This window comes from Aythya marila (assembly GCF_965140915.1).
Source record: "Aythya marila genome assembly, chromosome: 2".
NCBI lineage: Eukaryota > Metazoa > Chordata > Aves > Anseriformes > Anatidae > Aythya > Aythya marila.
Genome location: NC_139043.1, coordinates 60,197,613 through 60,217,647, shown reverse-complemented (window position 1 = coordinate 60,217,647; position 20,035 = coordinate 60,197,613). Strand labels below are relative to the sequence as shown.

Sequence of the window (20,035 nt, the reverse complement as noted above, 5' to 3'; positions counted from 1 at the left end):
ATGCTATTTTCTTGAATATATTTTGGGACTCTGCCTTTCTATGTTTCATGTTTCAGTGACTGGGAATATTTCAGAAGTGTTACCATGAGGATTTTAATTTCATCTTTTAACTGTTTTATATTCTTAGCCCATTTTAGGTTATTTCTCTTATATGATCATGTGCTGACAACAGTTACTATGAATACTCTTGAGACAATGCATCCACAATCACAATGGTCAAAAAAAAAAAAAAAAAAAGTGTTGGTTCCTCCCCTCAAAAAGAAATTTGCTTTAGACCAGAATTAAATGATAAGCACAACATCATACTAGAAATCTGTGGCCAGTTTGAATTTTTATTTGCTGGGATTCAACCCCAGCAAAATACATAAAATCATCTCATTTCTCTTGCCACTGCATGAATAGTAAGGCAGCCCATTCAGGGACATAGTTAGATTCAATTCAACATAAAATCTGGTTGCAGTCATGAAAGAACAGGCTGCAGCAGAGCACAAAAGGAGAGAGGAAGGATTCAATATCCAGCAAAATCTCCTTAAGAAAGCCTGATGATTTAATTTCTTTACCTAACCTCACTGTGCAACAAAACTAATTTTCATTCTTCAGATCCAAGAGCATTTGCCTTTCCAGTATAACACTGCAATGCAGCATACGGAAACAAGCGTGTAAAAACAACTATAACCATCAATATAGTCATATTTCACAGGAGCAGCTGAAGGTATAACCTCTTTAAATGTGTTTATAATTTTGTTTTAATGTGGTTTTGGAAGTACACATTATTAATTAAAGTGTTTTTCACTGCTTCCTAGAACGGTAAATGACACTCATAAACCTCTTCTGCCATGAATCCTATAGATGACCATGAAGCTCTACTATTAAAATAATTTTGTACTACATGCATCTGTGCAGTTACAGACTATCAAAACCTGCTCAAAAAGAAAAGCTCCAGATCAAATCAATTTTATGGCGTTCATTCATAATACAAACTAGCAAGAAGGAGAACGCACATCCAGGCTGCCTTTTTTTCAGTCTTTTAAAGGTGAGCGGGTCCTATCATGAGAAGTAAACCAAAGAGAGCATCAGTGAATAAAAGCACTCTATAAAAGCAGAACTTTCATTAACCTCTAAAACAGCTGCAGAGGATTTTGTATATGCTGATGACTGCCCTCAGCTCATCACCTCTGATCTCTGACCCCTAGCATATGTGTTACACCCTGCTTTATGCATAGCTTACCAAAACAACTGTTTTTTAAGTGAAATAAGTACCTAAACCTCTATAGCTATCCTGCTAAAGGAACAAATTTTCTTCCTCCCTCCTCCAAAAAAGTGCCTGCCATTTTTTTCCTCTTTCTACCACATACAAAGTGTTTATACAAAGATGCGCATCTACAGACCAGCCTGGCACAGTTCCTTGGTACAAAAAATGGAGGAAGAGAGGATTTCCACTGCAATTCCCAGTCAGCGAGAGCTGCAAGCGCAGTTGTTGGCTATGTGAGTGAGCAAGACAAGAGCAGCAGCTTCCTGTGGAGGAAAAAGGCAGAAAAGGAAGATCTGTTGCCAGAAACATGCTCAAATGCACTGTGTTTTTACCAAGGCTAAGTAAGCTGGCACTGTTTCAGTGGATAAAGATTGTAAAGACTGAATAACATTTCTGCCAAGTGCAGGTGCTTAGGAACATCTGCTCTTTCCTTGGGAATCCTGATCTAACCCAGTGGTTATTTATACTGTTTTCATCTCTGGACTGGGCTGCAGTGTTATAAAATGCCCAAGCACAAGCCTTCAGCATGAAGAAATCACTCTTGATTATCTTTTAACAGTCATGACAATCAGAAGAGGTAACTGAAGGCTGGAAGAAAGCAAATGTCACTTTTCAAGGCCCTAGTCTTTATTTTAACTGATCCTCTGGGATACCATCATCTGTAGGAAGGGCAAAACATAGAATCTGGGGAACTGCAGGCTCATCAACATACCTCAGTCCCTGAGTGGAGCAATGAATTATGGAAATCATTTCTAGACACATGAAGGTGAAGAAGGTGATCAGGAACAGTCAGCATGGATTTACAAAGGGAAAATCATGCTTTACAAAACTTACTGCCTTCCACAATGAGGTAACTAGCTTGGTAGATGAGTGGAAAACAGAAAATACTGTTTATCTTGACTTTAGCAAGGCTTTTGAGGCTATCTACTGTAACATACTCATAGGTTAAGCTGATGAAGTAGAAGTTGATTAAGTCTTCAGGTAGACTGAAAACTGGCTGAACAGCTAGGCCCAGAGGGTCGTGATCGGCAGCACAAAGTCCAGATGGAGGCAAGTCGCTAGTGGTGTACTCCAGGGGTCAATTAACTCCACTCTGTTTAACTAAAGATCTCCATTACTTTGCAGAAATTCCAGATGAGGACTCTTAATAGCTGGTGATGGACCCTGTAACATGCTTCAGTGATGCTTGTGCTAGCATGTGCGAAGAGCTCCTGTTCAACAGATCCTGCAGAGTAAAAACACTATTGCCACCTTCACCTTTCAGTGCTACTTCTTTACTGTGTGCAAGGCATGGCATTTTATGTGGATGGTCGCTCATTTCTAAAAACATTTCCCCTTAATCTGATTTTTAAAAAAAGCCCATCACAACTGTTTATGTTGTGCTGCAGCACCACAACTCCTCATGAACACAACTCAGCAGCAGAAGCCACTGGCACCTTGTCCATTCAGATTGCAAGCTCCTGGGGGAAAGTCTCAGCCTGAACACATAAAGGTCTCTAAGACCTCCTCTGTTGCAAAAGCTTATTATGATCCCCCTGAAATTAAATTTAAGACTAAATTTAGGTTGTTTCCACCATGACTCACTGCCTTCTCTTAGAACTTCTCATACATTCTGCTTTCCTGTGTGTTTGATACCTCAGACACTTCAGATATCCTCTTTTCAGCATAATTTAATATTTGATTATAGTAAAAGAAAGCATGTGTTGTCTTGGAGAAAAGGATCATCTAGGGATTTCTCTAATGCCAAGACAAAATCAATCTTTCATGGCACAGTGGAGTAAAAATTCAGTCCCCAAAGTAGGTAATTACAGAGTTACTCCCTAGATGTGGGAATGACTCTTTACTTAGAAGTTTTGTTTAAATTGTTTTGAGAGTACAGCAATTGATTTAAAACTAGTATTTGGTGAAAACCTGTTTGGGGGAGAAGTTCTAGAGAATGATGTTGTATCTAGTATTTGTAAACACAGGTAAAAGTAATGATGCATGGATATGAAGTCAAAAGTGCACCCCACAACAGGAAAGAGAAAAGTCTTCTCACTGAGCCTTTCCTCAGATAAAGGCCCTCATTCAGCATTAGGTAAGAACTTTCTTGCAAGTTCTTTTCAAACTACTATCAAATGACACATGCAAGGACTGATCCAACCAACCTGCCAAGATGACACTGTATTTTCCAAGGTGACCGAGACACGTAAAACTTGAATGCTAAATCAGATCAGAAATGGGAAGACTCTAGCTCAATAACCATTAACTTTAAAATGGAAAGTGAATAAAGTTCCAAAGATGAAAACTTGATAAGCCAGCCTGTGCAGTCTATACAGAGTATTGACAGTGACTACCCACCTATCAGCCAAAATTTAGAAAAAGATGTTGCAACGATTTCCTACTAAAAACACTAGTTACAAAACATTGCAGACAAATGGAAATTTTCTTTGCTTTATAGTAGTACTTGACTTGATTCTGTAGTCAAGCCAGTAGCAGCAACTGTCCATGAATTTCAAATAGGTTTTTCAACTAGAAACATGATGCGGATCTAAAAACAGAAACAACCCATTCTGTGTTGCTCTGACTCTGTAACACAAGACAATTCCTTCATTCCTGTGCCTCAGCACTAAGCCGCTGCCCTTAGCAGTCCAGGTTAACCTGTCCAACTTCTGTCCTTTTGTCACTTAGCCAAAAGAGCAGCACGTGACTTCCCTCTTGCATACTGACATAGTTGTGCATAAGGTTAAAACCTGAAGGGTCTACCTAACCTAAGGCATACAAAAAGCACAGTTACCCAAGGACCATATATGCCTTTAATTTTGAGTGTGGAATAGAAAAGCCTAGGGAGGCCAGAAATGGCAGCTACAAAACCAGCAGTTTTTGATGTGACACCAGAGTTGCTGCGAAGCAATAGCTGTAGGAACATGTCCTGCTGCTGCTGCTGTACAGCTAAGCACCCTCCATATACTCCAGTTCTGTGGTGAAACACTACTCCTACTAAATTCAGTGGTAAAACTTGCCTGAAACGCTCAGCTCCCCAGCCCTACAAAGCATTAAGCATCTGTCAGAGACCTAACAACTTATTCCTGTTCCTGCACAGGAGAGCCCTTGCCTTCAGGTTCCCCGGAGGAGCGTGCCTGTCAGATGCAGCTGGAGGACACATGGACATACCTTGTATGTGGCATGACTCCTCGAAGGATTAACTGACCCACTGACACGTGTAATGCGGGACAGCAGGTTCCTGCCCACGCACCAAGCACAGCTGATTCAATACATCGATGTTTCAGGAGCTGCTTCAAGCCCACTGAGACATAGCTTCCAGCCTGCAAACACAGCTGTAGGAGGAGATGCAAAAACCAATCATGCTTTTCAACGTCAGTAAGTCCCAAAAGATCTGCAGAGGTTGTCCCTGTCCCCTTTCAGACACTGTCAGCCATAAAAGAACACCCAATAAAACCCCAAAGAGAGAACAACAGCCACTCCTCACCTGGGACTGACAAAATTTCAGTGTGGCCTAATATTGACACCAAACCTATCACACACGCCTATTGTGGGTTTCAAACAATTGTTTTGATTTAAAAATAAATAATCCTAAGACTCATTATGACTTTTGTCTCATTGATATGGCAGACAAATACATTCCTACTTGGCCCATCACATATCCTTGCAGCTACAATTGGTTACAGCTGAAGAAATCATACAGAATGGAATGGATCAGTGAAGAAAAAAACAAAAATCCCTCGTTAAATTTACCTTAGGTTTACCTCAGTTTGAAGCACAAGCACTGTGATAAATGGATCGACCTATTAAATAAGCTCTGGTGAAACTGGGTAGGTACTGTTCTGTGCTTTCCTGAAGGGCTATGCAACTTTACAGCTACTTATTAGGCAGAACTGTTCTCGAAAAGAAAAGCTCTTGGGTAGCTGAATATTTTAGACTCCAGCCTCAGACTTTTTCTATGATGTGAACGTTTCTTAGGAAGAAAAGTGAATCAAAGTCAGGAACATGTGCTTCTTGCTGAAAGCTTAAAGAGGGGATTTGGAATTCAAGAACATGAAAAGGGTAGTCCCTGAAGCCCAAACGAAAGAAGCTTTGGATTCAGAGAAGATTCTGATTAGATTTTCACACACTGATTTAAAATTACTTGCATAATGCAAAGAATATGCCAGGGTATAATGCACCATGGTTGCCAGTGATGGCAAGCTGTCACCAACTGCTCAAATGCTTCAGGGAATTTAAGGCCAAGCTGAAGTAAACAACATACTTGCTTTAAATTATCACATAAGTGAACTACAGAACACCTTGTGGCATAACTGCGCAAGAGCAATTTGACTTCTTTCCTCCTGTAAGCTGACAGCTTATGGTGCTGCACAGTTCATTCTTAGGGTATAACATGGAAAAGCTGCTTACGGCTACCGAGGAAAAGGTTTTAAAAAAAGTTTTTAAACTTGTTCACTGGCATGCAAGAGCTCAAATATCATGACGAAACAGACCTTGAGCTTACTGGACCATTTTGTTTACAAGGAACCTAAGCAACATTGCTGATCAGCATAGCAAAGAAGGGTTAAGCGCACAATATACCTGAGAATGTGTACTAGCCACTGAAAATGAATGGCTACAGAGCCAGGCAGTAATTCTTGTGGGTGAAGTTTGATGTTTGCAGACCATGCTCTGTACTACCAAGTTCCTAACCTTCCATTACTTCATCTATTGCTCGTCCACAAATAACCTGCACCATTTTTTGTTTTCCCTTCAGCAATTTGTATTATCACCATACAATATTATTGCTATGTTTTGAGGGATCTATCCTTTTACCGATAGTTCTGTCATATGTAACTATGCAAAGTTACAGCATTTATAATACACTTAAAATTGTAGCCTGGTACTATACAAAACCACATTGTGGACAAAATCACACATCAGATTGGTAGAGAAGCTCAGCCAACTGCCTGGAGGATAGCAAGAGAGTATTGTGAATTTACATAAACTAGAAATCCTTTTTTATTTTTTTTTTAATATAGATTAAGGTGTACCTACATGCTAATAAGGTATGGAAGAACTTAGAGGTATTATGTTTTCCAGTTTTACAGATACACTGCAGTATCACTACAGTGTTCTTTCAAAACTTCAGATATTAACTACTTGTTTAAACTCCACAACTAGTTGGTGAAGCAATGTACGTTTACTTTCAAACTTCAGTGACTAAATGGAGGAAAAATATTTGGAGTTCTGAAAATAACTTTTCACAGGGATGTTTGTGTTACTTAATTTCATCAGAGAACATTATGAAGAGATTACATTCTGTGATAATGTACTCTGAAAAATCACTTCTTTTGGATGATGAAATTAAAAATAAATGTGTTTTTGTTCATATCCAAAGAGACTTATTTAACTTACCTCTTTTGAGCTCCTAAGGACAAAAGAAAATCTTGGATATCTCATTTTTGAAAGGTCGCATTTTTTTCTGTATTTAAATGAAGTCATATACTACATTTACACTTACTTTATAAGTGTAAAGACCTACTGCTGACATTAAAATATAAAGTCTCTGGATGGGTTTAATACTAGAAAAACATAACTGCATAAACTACTGCACTGTGAAGACTGAGTAAATAACCAGTTTATAACAAAATGAATGTGTTGCCATGCAAAAAGGGTACGTTCTCAATGCATGGAATTAACAATTAACAAGTTTGTTAATTTAATATATGATTCAGTACACAGTCAGCAAGTCCTTCAAGTCCTGAAGCAGCTCCATGGAAAGCAGTAAGACTCCTCATGGGTCTCACCGAAGTTAAACAGTTCACTAATAGAGTAAATCTGGATTACAGTAGTTTGGTGAGCTGAATTCACAGTGATTCATCTTTCTTTACATGACCATGATATGTTTCCAATATGTGAAGCACTTTAACTGATACCAAACACAAATCTCCAAACTTTTTTTCCCCCTTTTTATTTCCTTTTTCTGTTCCAGAGTCAAGTAATGAACAAGCTGAGCAGAGGAACAGTGAATATGAACTATAGAACAAGGAGTTCCTAAGTAAAGATTTTCACATCTCCTCTTTCCAGAAAGTACTTGGTAAGCAGGATAACTTAAAGAAACCAGTTTTAAATCACATTCAGAATTATATACAGAAGTGACAACTAAACAAAAACTACAGTAGCTCTGCATGGTCCTAACAGATTTGGTGTCACAGACTGGCATGTAGAACAAGGGGACTGCTATTTCTTCATCTCCAGGATTGCACTTCCTGGTCCTCGGTGTTTGGCACTGCATATGTTGCAGAACTGGACAGAAGATACCTGGAAACAAAAAAGAAATCAAGAGCCTCTTAGAGAATGTGGGAAGATGAATGAAAATTGCCAATGTTTGTCCCAGTATCACTATTCACTGTCAGGCTGTTCCCTACAAATACTACTAATGGATAGATTTAGGAAGGTGACGTAGTGGAGCATGGCAAAACAGGTTGTTTTGGAGTCAGAGGGCCGTACACCACTCATGCCACTTGTATTACCACCACTATCCAGGCGAGTAAGTCAAATTCTCTCCACAACAAAGATGAAAAATACAGACTCAAGATGTCGCTAATTATCTTCATAGATGAAGAAGAGACTAAGTCACTTAGTTGGCTCCACTGACCACTGGTTGTCTTAGTCACAGTCACACCTGAACACCTTTCCATTTACTATCAAATAAGCGCTCATTTTTACTGCTGCGTTTAGCCCTCTGTGATGCTTTATGCATGTACTACTTTCCTTTTCCTACATCACCAGTAACCAAGTATCAGTAACACAACTGGCTGTCTAAGGCCAAGAAATACTGTAGCAGTGGCGAATTTGTTTCAGATATGGACAGATACCTTTATATTAATATGTAAAATAAATACTATGTAATATGTCACATTTAAAAAATCACATTTGATGAGTTACCCAGTCCCATCCCTGTCTCAGCCTACTGTGATTGCTAGATAAATTTTAGATTATTTGTGAGATAGTCGCATTTGTGGTAAATATTATTTGAATAGATAATAGTTGGTGGGCTTTCTTGTGCAAGCTATCTAATATTCATTAAAGTTATAATAACAATTTAAGTATACAAGCTATGGCTATAAGCACTCTGCTTGGTCACTTTGTGGTGACTCAAAGTGACTTAAATAGATGCTCATTTTCAGAGAGAAACAGAATCAGCAAATCTTAAATCCCATTTCCTTTTTGATTTTAGTACTATTCTGATGCTTTCATTTCTAAATTCCAACATGGTTATATCTAGAAATTACTTTGTTTTCATTGGAAAAAAAAATATTTCCCTACTGAAGAAAAACATTCTAAGCATAAAAATAATTGCAAAGATATTTAAATATTTGCTTTCTGAAACACAAATTGGGATCGGGATCATATAATAAAAATCACCTGAAAAAATATCTTATTCTTTTCTTTAATTAAACATACTTAAGCTGTTGCAATAGAAAAGAACTAATAAAAATTCAACCATGTCATATTTTCTGTATGACTCAAAGTTGTGTTGCCCATTCAGACTGAAGAAATTGATAATGTACTTCTCAAACAGCAGTAATTTCTTTTTAAATTGCACATACTTAAATTGCACATGGGTTGCAGTGGCCCAACACATCTTTTCCCTATTCACATTCTATTATAACGTACCATCATAAATAATTACTGTAATTGTATTATAATTCCTGATAGAGCCATGCCCTTCTCCACAAATGAGAAAAGGAGATATGATTTGTCCTTTTGTCTTTGGCAAAGGTGACAGAGATAGTAAGCTAGTTCCTTACTGTGTTAGATACTGGGAGACACTCTTTGTGAAACATGTGTCTGCAGTGGAACACTACCACATTGAAGGACTTGGATGCATCTGGGAAAAAGAAAAGTAAATCCATTACAAGAGGACAATGAAACAAAGAATTCAGTGACTGTAGCTGTACACACCCCCATTCCATTATACACACGGTGTATACATCAAGTCATGTCTACATTACTACAACAAAAATGTTCAAATTACACTCTATTCCCACACTGGAATTCAACAGCAAGGTTTGCACAGGAGACTGAAATTTACACAGTGATTACCAAGGGAAGAGTATTACACGTTTCTATGAATAACAGCAAACAGTAGCTCCTCTTCGAATATAAAAATAGATGGGTTTCTTACTCTTCCAGAAAAGCATCCTACCTGAAGGAAGTATTGGAGAAAGGCATGACTCACAGATATTCTCTTCTGGGGAAAAAAATAAATAAATAAATAAATAAATTGTATACATTTGTAACAACTTTATTAACATACTCCATGTTTACTTTTTTTTTCTCCTTTTAATAAAGCGGGCATTAATATATTGCTATTACAGAAATGGATCTTGATCTTAAAGTATTTCCTTAAGATACCTACCACAGATTATTAAAAATTAAATAGCAGTACTAAAGCAGTATTTCTATTAAAATGTTTCATTCCTATGATTTTGGTGCAGGCAGAAGTGCAGGAGCTAGACTAATAACAGGGCTGTAGAGGCACAAGGCAAACTCCAAAAAAAAAAAGCAGCACAAGATGGGTTCCTGACTTCTCTGCAGTGCTTTCTAGCAGAAGCTCCGGTCTTCTGTGTTTCTGTAAGCTTTTGCCTCATGGCATTAACACACATCTTGCATGAATCACAGAACTTTTTGCGTACACAATTAGCACCCTGTAAAACATTTTCAACTATTTCTAAAAACTATCTTGTTGCAGCTTATTATTACCTGACTGTTTTGGCACTGAACAGCATTTTCCATTGTTACAGACTTCAGGACACAATGTATTACTGGCTATGCTGAGACTAAGAAAGTGAAAAGCTGCATGCTGGGTCCTGTTTTTGCAATACAAGTGCTTTCTTTGTGAAAGGGAAAGCAGCTAGCACCCTACTGCACTCTACAAATAAGGTATAATACTCAGGCATTTCTGTCAGCTTCCAAATGGACTGTCATGTGGCTTAGGTTTATAAACCAAGTAAAAGACTTGAAAACCTTGAAAGTCACCACGTTTCTTCTGTACCCACCATCCACTAGAACACCCTTCATTTGAGTTCGATGCATTTTCTTCAACAAAGAAAGAGAGTCGGCAACAAGTATCTTCTTGCAACCTTCCCGCAGCAAGATCTATTGTGCAAAGAACACAAAATACAGCAGTTATTGAGTAGATGGGCATAGCAACTACTTTGGCAAGTCACCTATGGGGTTTTGCTGTTATAGAAAGCACAAGAAATGTTCAAGCAATTATATCTTTAGCAGTGGAGGCAAAAAGGAAAGGAGGAAAAGAGGAACCTCCTGCTATGACCACCTCTATTTCAATGAAAAAAACACATTTAAATAAATATAAAATCCTTTGCAAACATACTACTGTTGTAAATTACGACAGTCTTCCAGTGAACTGCTCTTAAGAAAATAAAACTGAGAGACGTTTTTTTACATTGTCCCTCAGGAATGGTCTCTAAACCACTTCAAAACTTTCTCCACCCAAACCTTCCCTACTTACCTTAGGAAAGGCATTTACTAAACATAAAACCTTTCCAAAAAACAGTAATTCCAAATATATTTTGTTCATCTGTATTTCCTACTGAGGTGTCATTTAGTCAACCATATTAAAAAAGCCCAAGCAATTAATGTAAGATCTGGAGTTTGTTCCTCCTTAGCAAAAGTCTTAAATTCCTTTTTTTTTTTTTTTTTTTTTTTAAACTTATTCAGTATTTTACATTAGATTGACATGTCATTGTCTGTCAATGTTGTGAAACACAAAAAGGGCATCAAAATTATATAGAGCATTATTTCCCAATGCATAGTAAGGAAAGTTCATGAAAATATGACAAACCCAAATTAAAACTTGTGAAAGTTTTCTTCCATCCACCACATACTAAATTGATGTTTGGAAATTTGTTTTCCAAGACTGTAATTGTTCTGAAAAATGTTTTCAAAAAGGTTCACAATCAATTTTAATCTGAGCAAATCTAAAAAAAAAAAAAAAAGTGTTATAAAGAGGTGTTAAAAAGTGTTATAAAGTGTCATAAAGTGTTATAAACAGTTCATCTGTTTCTCCTGATTATTTGTACTACAGGAGACTTTGGAAAAAAGTATTATGAAAATGAAATATTTTACCCTTAAAAAAGCATAGGACCATAAACACAATTAGGACAATATGTTAAGGCTAGAGAATGAAGAGGTTTTAAGTGGATATATTACTTCACTAAATTAATGAAAACATCTGCAACCAAATCATTTATTGAGGTAAAGAATCTGATTTTCTGGCTATGCTAGAGAAGGTGCTACTGCAGAATGAAAACCACAAGCCATGAAAATTTAGAAAGTCCTGATTTACATATGTCTAATATTATCTTTAAAGGAAACCATTGCAGTATGCAGAAGGGTATACCTGAAGCACAAGAAATACATTCAGGCCTTGATTCAGCTTAGCTCTCAACCAAACCCAAGTTTCTCAAGGACAATTACTTAATTGCTTCCAAAATGCGTCACAAACCAATCAAAAGTGTGTTATTTTTAGTCATTATGACCAAGAAGCAGGCATCCCACTGCGCAAGCTGCCATCTGCCCCCTAGTGCCTCCGAGGTGTCTGAACAGCAGCTTATTTGTATTCAGAACAGCCTAACAGCTTTTCCAGATGCTCTTTCAATCAGTGTTCATCAGATTATCAATGATGTCTGTTAGTTCATAACCTCTGTTGTGAATGGACAGACATGAATGATACGAATGGAAGAATTATGGATGGACAGCCCCAGTTATACATCAGAGAGTTACTGCAGGTTTAATCCATGTTTAAACTAATAACATTTGAGTAAAATGGCTAATCCATAAAACCTATGAATTGATTTTATATTTTAAAACTGGGGTGGAGGGGAAGTAATATTAGAATACCTACATATTTTGAAGTCTTTTTCTAAAAATTGTCAAAAAAGGTTCAGAAATTAGGCATATTGTTCTGAAATGAGGGAGGTGTTTGCATCTCTTCCAACAATACAAGCTTTTTGCATATTTCACTCAGGTATAGACAGAAGCTGAAAAGATTCTTATTTTATAAATTCAGAAAATGTAACAGAGTTACGGCTAACACACCAGTGTACAGATAAGGGACTTCTTATATCAGCCTTCTCTGTGAGAGAGAAGTGTGATAGAGCAACTATAGAAACTACAGACCTGGAGCATGATTACATGATTTACTTTAAGAAAGTTTCCCAGATTCCTAATTGCTAAGTTAAAACCACTGTGAGATCAGATAGCAGAGACTTGAACACAGGAACAGTTTCATATTCCTTTCCAATTTAATTCCCAGAGAAGTGAATAATAAAGGCAAATACAAAGATTGACTACACATTAGAGAGAGAAACTCTTTGTTACGACTAAATCACTGTAATACTGATTAATTTCTGTCCAAAAATGATGTATATAGAAAAATAAAACAAAACCAATAGCACTAGTTTCATTGAGAAAAAAAAAAAAAGAATTTTTGCTTTCCACAGAAATCCTAGTAAACATCAATTTTGCTACAATTTTCACATAAAAGCAATACTGACCTCACTCTGTTGGCTAAGGGATCTTTAAAAAATAATTGTACTGGTGAAGTCCTAATGGGAACAGAGGACATGTATGAGTCTAAGAAAAGTACCATCACTAAGTGTGGAAAGTAGATTACACCAGAACAATGATATCTTTTGGTGCTGATCAAGCCTAAGCTGTATGCATCCATTTCATTCAAGGGGCTCAAAACAGGCAAATACCATGCTTACTTAAAAGCAAGTAGCAAACTACCTGCATTTTCAGGATGGTCTTCAAACTGCAGAGCTTTGGGCTGCAAGAGCATGAAGCTGGCTGTCCATCCCTCATTTAGAAGCCTAAATCACTATCAGCAGATCCTGACCTGTTCTTACTAATGATACCTTGGAATGTGAAATAGAAAAACAGGCACCAGACTAAAAATCTGTGTCTACGAAATGCCTTTTGACAAGAGTTTACACATTACAGACTGAAGACAAGTTGGATATCCCAGGAGAAAGCATTCCTCCCACATTCAAATATTTCACTGTTGACGAAGAGTATTATAACTTATTGAGTCTCAAAACCTTTTTTTTTTTTTTTTTTGTAATTTTGTTTTATTTTTTCCCCCAGTGAAGGTGTTCTTATATAGGAGGTCCAGTTAAATAGAGTTTGACTCCAGAAGACTGTAAAAAAAAAATGATTCTGACTGAATCCTGACTTTCAGTAGGAAAAACGAACTTGCAGATTTAAAGAATTTAAGGACTGTTGGATAAAAAAGACAATACAGCTGGCTGGCGTTCTGATATATATGATATATGAAATACAAAAGTCAGTTCTTAAAACCACAACTTTATCTTGACAACTTTTCAATTGTACGGAGATATCTAAGTTTTGATTCTTTGCCTTTGAAAGCCCTTTTAAATGCAAACAATAAAGATGAAAAGTATTAAGCTTTTGCCAGGATATCAATATGTCTTGGCTCAATACAGTTAGCCTGTCAGAGATTTGAATGGTATTTAGTTATGTTGGAAATGTTGACTGTTAAAAAAATGAACTAGGTACATGTTATTTCTACTAATTATGCATATCCCTACTTAAGAGAACATATCTTCTGAAGTTTATAAATTAAAAGGAAGTAGTCCATGGCCTATTTTATCTACAAATTTATGGCACTGAAGAACTAGATTGCAGGAGTTAAATAAAAAAAAAAGTTTTAGACTACTCTTAGTAACTACTCCTGTTGAAATGCAGACAACTGTAACTTTGTTTTTACTATGTCTTCATAACTTTGTCAATGTTACTGTACAAGAACACTAAAATTGCTATTGTTTCAGCAGTCAGTAAACTTAATCACTATAAAATATCAGTGGCACCCAATTATCTGTTGTTGTTTTAATACATTAACTTTGAAGATGACAAATAGAAAACATAAAAAATGATCCTTAGGAAGGGAAGGGGAAATAAAGACAATAACTATCTGTAGTTTTATTCCCAGTTCAGAAAAACACTTGAATGAAGTGCTTAAGTCTGACACTGTTTAGGAAAATACTCAGGCCTATGCTCAGCTTTAGGTTGTGCAAAACTGCATTTCCTGAAATGGGAAAATAAAAATGGGCATTCTGATAAAAATAATAAGGTAGCTGATAGACCCCTACTTGTAAAGCAGAGCTGTAGCTCCACAGCAGAAGTAAATTAGTGATACTTATTTGAACTTATGGTCTAAGATCAAAGTCTCACATGATTAGCATCTTATTTTTATCCGATAGAATACCTAATCCTATCTTAGTGCCATGTTTGTTTGGCAGCAAACATTAGCTCCTTCACACAGGTGTAAGTTATCCACATTACTTTAGAGCTGAGGTGAACTTACGGTAGGTATCATTTGAGTAAACATTTGAGTAAAATGGCTAATCCATAAAACCTAGAGGTAATGAATCTAAATGAATTGATTTTAGATTTTAAAACTGGGGTGGAGGGGAAGTAATATTAGAATACCTACATAAAACAGTTGCAGCAGTTCCTCTAATGGGCGATAAAATGTTAAACTGAACTGATCAATCTGCAATATACTAACTTTAATAAAAACTTACATTATTCAGGGAAGATGCCGGATTAAAAAAGAAGTTACAACAAATTTTATTGCATTACTAGACTTCCTTACTGGATTTGCTAATGCACAGTGCAAGCTACATATGGCATGATTTGGCAGCCATTCAATTTGATTCACTTAATTTTGTTGTCATGTAAATAATTGTTTTCAAAGGGAGAAAGTCTGTCTAAAGCACTGCTTTTAGCTCATACCTACATTTCAAATCACATCTAATGAAATGTTTACTGCTACAGAAATTTAGGAGCATAATAGGAAATTTGTACCTGAATACTTGCGTAAGTACAGTTTTGCATAAAACAATCTTACCAGGGCTTGCAAAAGGAGGTCACAATTAAATAATAGAAAGGCACAGCTGCAATACCTTTTGGGAGCTGATGTTATGACAAGATCAGCACAGTTTTCACATTTGGCAGTGACTTGCAAACCAAGCAATGGGTTCTAACTTCACTTATTCTCCTGCTTTGTGGTTCTTGGCACAAGATTTTCCTTTTTGCCTTTGAAAATGGGAAAGATGAGACTCGCGCATGTACAAAACTGGTGATCTGAAGAGATGAAATCACACAAAGTCCTAACCAAAAAAATTTGGATCACTATACAAGTTTGAAGTGGCTGGTACATTAGGTAATACAAATCAGGAATTTGAAAGGAGTTGTCTCAGGCCAGAATAGAGGACATACATTCCACAGCAGGAACCTACAAAACATGATGCAAAGAGGTGTGACCAGGCATCATGCCAACACACCAAAGACTAGCTTTGAAACAGCTAATGAGGCAGCAGTAGTAATGATGAAGTGAGGGTGGAATTGCCCTCTGCTAGGAAAGGCTGCTTAAGACATTTATATGAAGGTCTAGCCGTATCATGAAGCACATGCTTAATGCAAAAATGGTTCTGCTATCAAAAACTGAGCTTGCCAACATAAAGATACTTAGGTGAGCATGTTCAAGAGCTGCGATTGCATCTTTAAATTTCAGTGTAGACACACCATCTGTTTGTAACGGTGCACTTTACATTCCTGTAACACTTCAGGAGCAGTCTTATTTTAAGCTATAGCTTTAATTTCTGTAAAGAAAAATAGTCACTTTAATTTCCTTCCTTCTCTTTTTTTTTTTTTTTTTTGCTATATTGTTTTGCTATTGTACAAGCAAGCCAAGCACAATTTACTTTAAGCTTCCCTGATTTCTATTACTCCTAAGAGGTATAAATTTTAGCCCCAGAGCTATCCAAATCTACTTTAAAATGAATTTAACTTAAAATCCATAAAGCGTTTCAATGCTAAGAGCAAATAATTTTAGATACTGCTCTAGAGGTTAAATAGATCCTTTTAATCCCAAAGTAATTTTGTTAAAAGCTATCTGTAGATAAAAAAGATTCTTTCCTCCCCAAAATGTCACCAACTTCATTAGTCTTGTATGAAGCCACCAACATACTCCACATATAGGCAAAATCACTGTGTGCAGACGTACAAAATGTTCCATTTTGATTTCCACAGAATGCAGCAACAGTGGCATCAGCACTGCAAGCAGCAGGGTACTGACAGCAACAAGATTAACATGCAACTGTTTAAACGCAGAATGTAATTTAGCATTGTTTTGGAAGAATAGTAGTATCTAATGAAGTCAATGAAAAACCTGTAAATAATGCTACAACATGCAGTACATACAGACGTGTACCTGTCTATCCGGAGTACCTCCTTGCACATTACAGATGTGTAGGGGAACAAGACACTTAAAATGCTTCTTTGAAATACTCAAAGTCATGATCTAAAAGAAATACCTATATCATCCAAGGTTTCAACATTTCTACTTACCCACAAGGCTTATAACAGTATAAGAGATTTAGAAGAGCCAGAAGCTATCTAGAGAAAAGAGTATTCATTCTGACTAATTCCTACCCCTTCTGTCAAAGTTTCATACCAACTCACATTGGTAATGGCAGACGTCCGAACAAAATGAACAAGCCTTCAGGATAACCATTTATCATGCTACTCGGTAGCGAAGTGTTTTTTTTTTTCTTTTCTTTTCTTTTCTTTTTTTTTTTTTGTCTTTTTGAAAATGATTATCACAGTAAGAATGCAACATTTACCTGCAAGTTGTAATCCTGAAGAATTTTCACTAGAGAGTCTCTCAAATTAGGAATCTCCATGCCTTCCTTAATGCGGTGGATCAAAAGAATGGGATCAACATGTGTTCCAATATTGTTCAACAAACCAGTAATAAAAGCTGTGAAAACCAAGATACAAGTAAATTAAGATAAAAATCCAGGCAAACACTTGATCAAAGGATGTTTCAGTGACAGCTAGAGGCTTTGATTGTTTCTATGATAGTTCTATACTGAGAGATAGCATTAAGCCTCTTTTATATAGCCTTTACATCTTTCTTGCAGTTTTATTCACTTGAAAATAGGCCTTTGGGGAAGAGGAAGACACAAGAGTTTGGCAATTCACAGAACTCCTAGGCTATCTGGAAAAGAGATACTAGAGTATCCAGCTCAAGTCATCAAAAACACGACTAAATAACACATTTCAATTCAATAAAAATGGCACTTGTGTAAACAGAAAATTAACTTCATTATTTGAATATTCCATACTTAATTACAGGGTTAAAAAACATATTTGTAAGTATTTAACCTAACTCCTAGGGAACGTGTTTCTCAGCAGTGAAAAGTGTGATGCAAAAGTCTAATTTTTTGAAGTGCAACTGGCTAAATGGAACACTGGAAGGATGAACTTCAAAACAGACTAAGAGGCAACCTTATTGCTTGCTACAACTTTCTGAGCAGCAGAAGTGGAGAGGGAGGTGCTGGTCTCTTCTCCCTGGTAACCGATGACAGTATGTGTGGGAATGCCACAAAGCTGTGCCACGAGAGGCTATTATTCTAAAGGAATAACAGATTTTGTTCGCTGTTGCTTGTCAGAATTAGTGGTCAAGTGATGAAAAGATATTTATTCTGATATTAATTCTATAAGACATGCGATCCTTTAGATAAAGAGATCCCAACAGAGATTTCACAGTCTTAATTTAAAGCACCAGAAGAGGTTGTAAAACTAGCAGGATAGTTAAAACAGTTTTCTATTTTCCCAGTCATAAGAATTCTGAATCTCCCTCCTAAACAAAACTGATTGCTGTTTAGGAGATTCTGACAGATTCTGATTCCATCTGAACTTTAAAGTAGAGTAGACATCCATATCATGAAGAGCAAAAATACTCTTGTTATTGCAGATCTTATCTTTGCACCACCGAAACAAAACAACATAGTTATTTTATTGAGGGGCAGACAGGTGTACGCTCTTCATTTTCAGAATTTCAAAGGGAAGCAGCTGTAATAAACAGACTACACAACATCCTCATCAAGCCTGCTGACTATGTTTTGAACGTGTCTAAAAATAAAGCTTCATATACTGCCAAATTAAAAGCACCATTCTCTCCTTAACTTGATGTAAGGACATAACTATGCAGAGCTTAGTCAAGTGTTAAATCCCTAAGTACTCATTCTGTAGCATGCCTACATGCTGCCTTACTGGACATTTTTGTGCCCAGGACAGCTATGGCATGCTCCACAAACCAAAACACCTCCCTGGCTATCCATAAACACCTTTGTTAACACGTGTGGATAATTCAATCCTTTACCTGCAATAGCATTTCACAAAAAATACAAATGCAAGGCTGCTAAGAAACTATTCTGCTTACGTGGTTTGTCAATAGAATATAAAATTAGATCTTCCCAAAGTTCTCCATCATCTTGTTCCTTGGCAAATTCAATAGCTTTATCTACATCTTGCAGTTCTTCCATTATCATCTTCAAGGCACTGCGGCTATTGCCCATTCTACCTAGAAGAATAGAATAAGTAAAGAGATTATAAATCCTAAAGTACTAAGCATTGATAAGCACTTAAGAAGCTTGTAGTGCTCTTTCCATACAAATTTTGTAAGTGTGAAGTTGCCTCAGATGAATTCAAGACCTAATCTAATCTAATTTGACGAAAGGTATGCTAATCCCAGAGCAGTCAGTATAACCTGAACATGGGCTCAAATACTTTGCTGGGCTGGGACCCAGAGACTTTCTTAAGGATATCAGGGGTTCTAAATGTCAGCAACATCTGATATAAGGTCGAGTGTGCGTGTGTATGTGTGCATGTAAACTCTAACATGAGTTACCCCCTGTTAAGAGCCTCCATGGACACACTTAACTTGCCCTAAGTATAGTGCAGCCTACACCCATGAAAAATGACAGAAAGAGGAAGCAGTAGTATAAACTCTGAACTGTTCTTTAAGTAAATCCTACTCTGTTTTCAAATGGTCCACAGAACTTTCTTATTTAAACAAAAATTGATTATGTCAATAATAAATGTTTTCCATTCTTTTTGTGACTAACACATAAAAATCTTAGAGTCATACAATGTCTCCCATTTAGATGCAGATACCTTGTCCTGCTGAGGAAGCTAACAATCTAAATTTAAATTTAAACAGTTTAACTTTATTAAAAAAAAAAAAAAAAAAAAAAAAACCAACAAAACACAAAAAAAGCAACATAAGCAAATCTTCCACCTCAGCGAAAGATAATACTAAGCTTCTGAGATGCATACAGAGCAAAACATCTGTTTTATTTGTCCCCTCCCTTCAAACAGATAGGATTACTTTACTGATGATCTTGCAGATCATCACAAAAATAAACAATTCCTGCCCCCATAACCTTTCTCTCCAGAACACACCAACACAAAACTTCAAAACAAACAAACAAACAAAAAACACAAAAAGAGCAACAAAAAAACAAACAAACAGAAAAACAACAAACCAGAAACACAATAACACAATACATGAATGTAAGACATCATACAAATAATCCAGTGCTTTGTTTTATTTTCTAAAGCATGTTATCTGGTTCTATTGACTATATACCAGCTTTGTCTTTGGGAAAGCAAGTTAAATGACCGTAGACAATACCTCACATATTTTCACAGGTTAAACTTTATAACAAGATTAAATGCATGTTATATTTTATCACAGCAAAAGTTACTTACTCAGAAGATAGACTGTCTCTTCTACAAAGTTCCTCTGTTGGCAGATCTCTAGAGCCTTGAATTTAAGAGAAGGGAGGAGGGAAAGAGAAAACAGGGAACCATGTAACATGATATTTTATTGATCATCAATGCTACAAGAGA

At 36.6% G+C, this 20,035-nt stretch overlaps 1 protein-coding gene across 2 annotated transcripts in view; it reads right to left on the bottom strand.

Annotated features, from left to right (window-relative positions):
• Positions 1–294: 294 nt before the first annotated feature.
• The window catches only part of VPS41 (VPS41 subunit of HOPS complex), a 115,963-nt gene continuing 96,222 nt past the window's right edge, over positions 295–20,035 (bottom strand). For both annotated transcript variants that reach the window (XM_082754220.1, XM_082754219.1), the window contains exons 23-29: positions 19,895–19,949; positions 18,564–18,704; positions 16,960–17,096; positions 10,282–10,381; positions 9,429–9,473; positions 9,031–9,110; positions 295–7,537 (exon numbers count right to left, since the gene is read on the bottom strand). In XM_082754220.1, the coding sequence (XP_082610346.1) occupies positions 7,457–7,537; positions 9,031–9,110; positions 9,429–9,473; positions 10,282–10,381; positions 16,960–17,096; positions 18,564–18,704; positions 19,895–19,949 (639 nt within the window). In that variant the 3' untranslated portion in view covers positions 295–7,456. The remainder of the gene's footprint in view (positions 7,538–9,030; positions 9,111–9,428; positions 9,474–10,281; positions 10,382–16,959; positions 17,097–18,563; positions 18,705–19,894; positions 19,950–20,035) is intronic.